Source organism: Hemibagrus wyckioides, linkage group LG21, assembly GCF_019097595.1.
Source record: "Hemibagrus wyckioides isolate EC202008001 linkage group LG21, SWU_Hwy_1.0, whole genome shotgun sequence".
Classification (NCBI taxonomy): Eukaryota; Metazoa; Chordata; class Actinopteri; order Siluriformes; family Bagridae; genus Hemibagrus; species Hemibagrus wyckioides.
In genome coordinates, this window is record NC_080730.1 from 444796 (window position 1) to 452295 (window position 7500).

Below are 7500 nucleotides of genomic sequence, written 5' to 3' on the forward strand. Positions count from 1 at the left end.
GCCCCAATCAATCTCGAACCCCCTCCCCCAACAATCTCAAACCCCCTCCCCCAACAATCTCAAACATCCCTGCCCCAAACAATCTCAAACCCCCTCCCCCCAACAATCTCAAACAGCCCCGCCCCAAACAATCTCAAACCCCCATCCCCAAACAATCTCAAACAGCCCCGCCCCAAACAATCTCAAACCCCCATCCCCAAACAATCTCAAACCCCCTCCCCCAACAATCTCAAACCCCCCTCCCCCAACAATCTCAAACCCCCTCCCCCAACAATCTCAAACCCCCATCCCCAAACAATCTCAAATCCCCTCCCCCAACAATCTCAAACATCCCTGCCCCAAACAATCTCAAACCCCCTCCCCCAACAATCTCAAACCCCCTCCCCCATCAATCTCAAACATCCCTGCCCCAAACAATCTCAAACCCCCTCCCCCAACAATCTCAAACCCTCCTCCCCCAACAATCTCAAGCCCCCTCCCACTACAATCTCAAACCTCCATGCCCCAATCAATCGCACACCCCCTCCCACAACAACCTCAAACCCCCTCCCTCAACAATCTCAAACCCCCTCCCCCAACAATCTCAAACCCCCTTCCCAAGCAATCCCAAACCCCCTCCCCCAACAATCACAAACCCACTCCACAAACAATCTCAAACCCCCTCCCACAACAATCTCATACCCCCTCCCCCAACAATCGCAAACCCCCATCCCCAAACAATCTCAAATCCCCTCCCCCAACAATCTCAAACATCCCTGCCCCAAACAATCTCAAACCCCCTCCCCCCACAATCTCAAACATCCCTGCCCCCAACAAACCCAAACCCCCATCCCCAAACAATCTCAAACCCCCTCCCCCAACAATCTCAAACCCCCTCCCCCAACAATCTCAAACCCCCATCCCCAAACAATCTCAAACAGCCCCGCCCCCAACAATCTCAAACCCCCTCCCCCAACAATCTCAAACCCCCATCCCCAAACAATCTCAAACCCCCTCCCCCCACAATCCCACACATCCCTGCCCCAAACAATCTCAAACCCCCTCCCCCAACAATCTCAAACCCCTCCCCCAACAATCTCAAACATCCCTGCCCCAAACAATCACAAACATCCCTGCCCCAAACAATCTCAAACCCCCTCCCCCAACAATCTCAAACATCCCTGCCCCAAACAATCTCAAACCCCCATCCCCAAACAATCTCAAACCCCCTCCCCCAACAATCTCAAACATCCCTGCCCCAAACAATCTCAAACCCCCTCCCCAAACAAACTCAAACCCCCCCCCCCAACCACCTCAAACATCCCTGCCCCAAACAATCTCAAACCCCTCCCCAACAATCTCAAACCCCCTCCCCAACAATCTCAAACATCCCTGCCCCAAACAATCTCAAACATCCCTGCCCCAAACAATCTCAAACCCCCTCCCCAAACAATCTCAAACATCCCTGCCCCAAACAATCTCAAACCCCCATCCCCCAAACAATCTCAAACCCCCTCCCCAACAATCTCAAACCCCCATCCCCAAACAATCTCAAACCCCCTCCCCCAACAATCTCAAACATCCCTGCCCCAAACAATCTCAAACCCCCTCCCAAAACAATCTCAAACCCCCTCCCCAAACAATCTCAAACATCCTTGCCCCAAACAATCTCAAACCCCCTCCCCCAACAATCTCAAACCCCCTCCCCCAACAATCTCAAACCCCCATCCCCCAACAATCTCAAACCCCCTCCCCAAACAATCTCAACCCCCCTCCCCAAACAATCTCAAACATCCCTGCCCCAACAATCTCAAACCCCCTCCCCAAACAATCTCAAACATCCCTGCCCCAACAATCCCAAACCCCCTCCCCCAACAATCTCAAACCCCCTCCCCCAACAATCTCAAACCCCCATCCCCCAACAATCTCAAACCCCCTCCCCCAACAATCTCAAACCCCCATCCCCCAACAATCTCAAACCCCCTCCCCCAACAATCTCAAACAGCCCCGCCCCCAATAATCCCAAACAGCCCCATCCCACCCTGCCCCAAACAGCCCCTCCTTACACACCTTCACATCTCCACAATCAACCCTGCCCATCAATCACAAATAGCTCCACCCACAAACTGCCCCACACCAAATAACCTCTCTCTGAAGCCCTTCCTTACAGCCCCGCCCATAAACCACTAACAGCCCTGCCCACTTTTAACCTCATCTGACTGTGTTTTTATCCTCAGATAAGATAACGAGCGCTAATCCTCGTGTGATTGACGACGCTCGGGCGAGGCAGCTGTGTTCTGACGTCCACCGCTGTGTTTATTATGAAACCTGCGCCACCTACGGCCTGAACGTCAACCGTGTCTTTACTGACGGTGAGACACACACAAGTGCACACACACACATAAACAAACACACACACATGCTCATAAACAAACACACACAAATACACACAAATACACACACCTGCACACATACAAACACACACAAATACACACATGCACACAAACACACACAGGCACTCACACACAAACACACAAATACACACACACCCATTTGCACACACAAACAAACACACAAACCCACAGCCACAGTTAGTATAATAAATAAATAAAGAGTTGTGATGTCACACAGCTGCACAGAAGATGGTTTCTATGAAGAGACAGCTGGCTCTCTACACATCCTGTAAGTCCTTACCCAATTCTCCCAGTCACTCGGGCGGATCCACACCACTGTGTGCAGCTTTTACACCACAGGTAACACACACACACACACACACACACTTTTTAAACTTTGTCATTATGATGTGTGTAAGCACAGATTCATCACTGGAGAGAGAAGGAATAAAATAGTGCTAATTTGTACTTGTTTAATATGATGTGTGTGTGTGTGTGTGCTTTGTCTTGTCTTGTCTTCTGGTTGTTTTTAGGCCAGTAATGGAGGTCAGAGCAGTGATTATTCCTCCTCTCTTCCCTCCACTCCGGTGATCACTCATAAACACATCAGTTTGGCATCTGGAGGAGAGAAACTCAGCCGAACATCTCAGTTTACAGTCAGTCACTGCCTCTAATCTACCCCAACTACCCCCATCCCTCAATCCCAATCCCCCATCCCTCAATCCCAATCCCCCATCCCTCAATCCCAATCCCCAATCCATCATCCCCAATCCCTCAATCCCAAACCATAATCCATAATCTTTAAATGCTAATCCTCTGTGCATCAAATGTAATCCCTAATCCCTAAAACCCTTTCCCTAAACCGTAATTCCTAATCCATAATTCCAAAAACCAAAACCTGATCCCTAAATGCTAATCTTTAATCCTTAAAACCTAACCTCTAATCCCTAATTCCTAACCTCTAATACCCAATCCCAAACTCCTAATCCCTAACCTCTAATCCCTTATCCATAACCTCTAATCCTTAATTCCCAATCCCTAACCTCTAATCCCTAATCCTTAATCTTGAATCCCTAATCCCTAGCCCCTAATCCCTAACCCCTAATCCCTAACTTCTAATCCCTAATCCTCAATCCCTAATCCTTAACCTCAAATCCCTAACCCCTAACCTCAAATCCCTAATCTCTAATCCACAATCCCTAACCCCTAATCCCTAACCTCAAATCCCTAATTCCTAACCTCTAATCCCTTATCCCTAATCCCTAACCTCAAATCCATAATCCCTAATCCCTAATCCCCAATCCCTAATCTAAAATCCCTAATTCCTAACCTCAAATCCATAATCCCTAACCCCTAATCCCTAACCTCAAATCCCTAATTCCTAACCTCTAATCCCTTATCCCTAATCCCTAACCTCAAATCCATAATCCCTAATCCCTAATCCCCAATCCCTAATCTAAAATCCCTAATTCCTAACCTCAAATCCATAATCCCTAACCCCTAATCCCTAACCTCAAATCCCTAACCCCTAATCTCAAATCCCTAACCTCAAATCCCTAACCCCTAATCTCTAATCCCTAATCTCTAATCCCTAATCCCTAACCTCAAATCCCTAATCCCTAAACCCTAATCCCTAATCCCTAATCCCTAAACCCTAACCTCAAATCGCCAATCTACAATCCCTAATCTCTAATCCCTAACCCCTAACATTTCTGTACACTTTATTTCCTGTGTTGTTGTTGTGTAGCTCCGCAGAGGAAGTGACTCAGACCGGCGAAGTACAGACAGTAAAACAGATTTTGGAATAGGTCGCACAATCCCAATTAAGCAGGTGTGTATTGTATGTGTGTGTGTATGTGTGTGTGCGTGTGTATATATGTGTGTGTGTGTAATTCAGGTTGGTATATATATCTTTATTTTAGCCATGATACTCTACCCTCATTCTGTAAATTCAGACAGAACAGATATCCACGTTTCTACTTTACCCTTTATTATCCTGACTAACTCCCGGGTTCAGCCTCAGCATGCAGCAGCACCACCCACTTAGATCAGCACCACCCACTCAGATCAGCACCATCCACTTAGATCAGCACCACCCACTCAGATCAGCACCATCCACTTAGATCAGCACTACCCACTTAGAGCAGCACCACCCATTTATATCAGCACCACCCATTTATATCATCACCACCCGCTGATATCCGCGCCAACCACCTAGATCAGAACCACCCACCTAGATCAAAACCACCTACTTACATTAGCACCACCCACTTAGATCAGCACCACCCACTATGATCAGCACCACCCACTTAAATTAGCACCACCCACTTAAATTAGCACCACCCACTTAGATCAGCACTACCCATTTACTGTAAATCAGCACCACCCACTGATATCAGCACCAACCACCCAGAACAGCACCATCCACCTAGATTAGAACCACCCACTTAGATCAGCACCACCCACTTAGATCAGCACCACCCACTTAGATCAGCACTACCCATTTATATCAGCACCACCCATTTATATCAGCACCACCCACTGATATCGGCACCACTCACCTAGATCAGAACCACCCACTTAGATTAGCACTACCCACTTAGATCAGCACCACCCATTTAGATCAGCACCACCCATTTAGAGCAGCACCAGCCATTTAGAGCAGCTGCTGTGGGTTGCTCCAGCATTACCTGGCAGCTCCAGCATGTTCCAGCAGGTTTGATGGAGTCTCTGTTCTCACCAGCAGCAGCAGTGTAGAAGATCTAATCCACCAAGACCAGACCTGTATTCCATCAGCATTACCATTGTTTTGGAGAGTTGCTGTATGAGAGAATGTTGTATGAACTTTAATCTCCATCTGAGTCTGATGTGAGAGCTGTGTGTGCTGTACAGAGTGTGCTGCTGAAGCGCAGTGGAAGTTCTCTTAAACAAGAGTGGAAGAAAAAATATGTGACGCTAACCGCTAACGGAACCCTGAGTTACCATGCTAACGTCAGTGTGAGTATCACACACACTGTCATCACACACTGTTTACTTGCTCATGGAGAACAGTGTAGAGCACTCACACAGACAGGAAGTGATTTACTGTAAATAAACAGACACACAGAGATAGACATATGTATATATTCTTTACTATTATACTATTATACTGCTGAGCTCTCTCTCTCTCTCTCTCTCTGTGTGTGTGTGTGTGTGTTTCAGGACTACATGCAGAATGTTAATGGTAAAGAAATTGATCTGCTTCGTGTGACGGTTAAAGTTCCAGGGAAACGCCCCCCTAGGGCTGTGCCATCCTCTGCACCCCCACCTGGGCTGAATGGAACATTTCAGGGTGAGCTGACAGCAGACGATACCTGTTCAGGTGAGTGCGCCCCCTACAGCTCAGGTTACTCAGCACTAAACTCTGATCAGAGTCTGGTGTTCATTTTTACCTTCATCATAATGAGGTGTGTGTGTGTGTGTGTTTCAGCCTCGATGTTAGCCAGTGCTCATTTATCAGTAGATGATGGAGCAGGAGCATACGGCCAGAGAACACCGTTCACTCTCTCCTCCGTGCACAACATCGGTGTGTAACACAATCATCCAGCAGAAACACACAGCAGGACACACACTTACAGGAAAATAATCATCTGCAGGGTGGAGTGATGGAGCAGAGTCACTGTAACTACACTGAAGTGATTATTTTCCTCTAGCAGCACAACCCCAACTGTTTTATTCCTCTAACAGCTCTATTATTTATTCCTGAATGCTCCTTCATGTTCTTGATGTGTTTATACTTCAGTAAAGTTGTGAAATGTATATTAGTTTAGTTATAACTCTAATTCTGTTATTAAATGTAATATTTCAGTGTTTAATTCAAGAGTTTGGTTTGTATTTCAGGAGTTTAGATATATTTTATATAACATTTATAAATGAGTGATATTAAATCAGAGTGTTATATGATGTGATGTCAGACATCGAGGGTGTGTTAAATCCCACGTTAATGAAAGAGCCGAGCACATCTCCTACAGCGGACAGGAAGAAGCAGCGCAGGAAGAAGAATGGGACTCAGAGGTCAGAGAGTACACTGGGACACGCTGAAGGTCAGAAAGATTTCAACACTGCTCACGTTTACATTAATGACGTTACTCTGGTGTGACTCCATCACCGACTCTCAGAATTTTCTGAACCACCATGTGTCCTCTCTTCCCTTCATCTGCAGGACTCAGGGAGATTAAATAATTTTTTCTGTTTTCTCTTTTTCCATCTTTTTGTCCTCCAGCTAAACGCAAAATGTGGAAATTAAAAAGCTTTGGCAGTCTGAAAAACATAAACAGGACAGGTAATGGAGTGAGAGGAGCAGTTTAGTCTTACTGCAGGCTTACATTCCACACTCTCACTCATCCCTCACCACTCATCACTTATCCCTCACCATTCATCACTCACCACTCATCCCTCACCACTCATCACTTATCCCTCAACACTCACCCCTCAACACTCACCCCTCACCCCTCAACACTCATCCCTCACCACTCATCACTTATCCCTCACCACTCATTCCTCATCACTCATCACTTATCCCTCACCACTCATTCCTCATCACTCATCACTTATCCCTCACCACTCATCACTCATTCCTCATCACTCATCCCTCATGTGTGTGTGTGAGAGAGTTTTTCTTGTCAGTAGAACACTGAGAGTGTTTTGATCTGAGAATTAGAAGAGAAAACAGGAGTGTGTTCATTTCCTGGTCTGTGTCCTAAATCTATCCTCACTCCCTTATTCCCTACAGTCACATGCACTCTGTAGTGTGCTAGAAATGTGTACATTAGATCATTCTGACCTGATTCACACTGTTACATTATAATGATGTGTGTGTGTGTGTGTGTGTGTGTGTGTGTGTGTAGATGATGAGAACTGTGAGTTCCTGATCGTTTCCAGTTCAGGGCAGACATGGCATTTCGAGGCTCAGAGTTCAGAGGAAAGAGACTCGTGGGTTCAGAACATTGAGAATCAGATCCTCGCCAGTTTACAGAGCTGTGAGAGCAGTAGGCACAAGGTGACCTATGACCTCTTATAACCTCTCTGTGCAGTCCTGAGTGTGCTATCAGCTGTGTAATATGTATGTGTGTGTGTTACAGGCGAGGAG

At 46.7% G+C, this 7500-nt stretch overlaps 1 protein-coding gene across 1 annotated transcript in view; it reads left to right on the forward strand.

Moving 5' to 3' along the window:
• Window positions 1-7500, forward strand: part of LOC131342207 (arf-GAP with GTPase, ANK repeat and PH domain-containing protein 1-like) — a 26392-nt gene that overhangs the window by 16214 nt on the left and 2678 nt on the right. The window contains exons 6-16 of the mRNA XM_058372885.1: window positions 2217-2351; window positions 2611-2732; window positions 2906-3028; window positions 4120-4203; window positions 5265-5369; window positions 5574-5733; window positions 5842-5937; window positions 6326-6454; window positions 6634-6693; window positions 7259-7410; window positions 7493-7500. The exon at window positions 7493-7500 is cut by the window's right edge and continues 83 nt beyond it. Coding sequence (XP_058228868.1) covers window positions 2217-2351; window positions 2611-2732; window positions 2906-3028; window positions 4120-4203; window positions 5265-5369; window positions 5574-5733; window positions 5842-5937; window positions 6326-6454; window positions 6634-6693; window positions 7259-7410; window positions 7493-7500 — 1174 coding nt within the window. The remainder of the gene's footprint in view (window positions 1-2216; window positions 2352-2610; window positions 2733-2905; window positions 3029-4119; window positions 4204-5264; window positions 5370-5573; window positions 5734-5841; window positions 5938-6325; window positions 6455-6633; window positions 6694-7258; window positions 7411-7492) is intronic.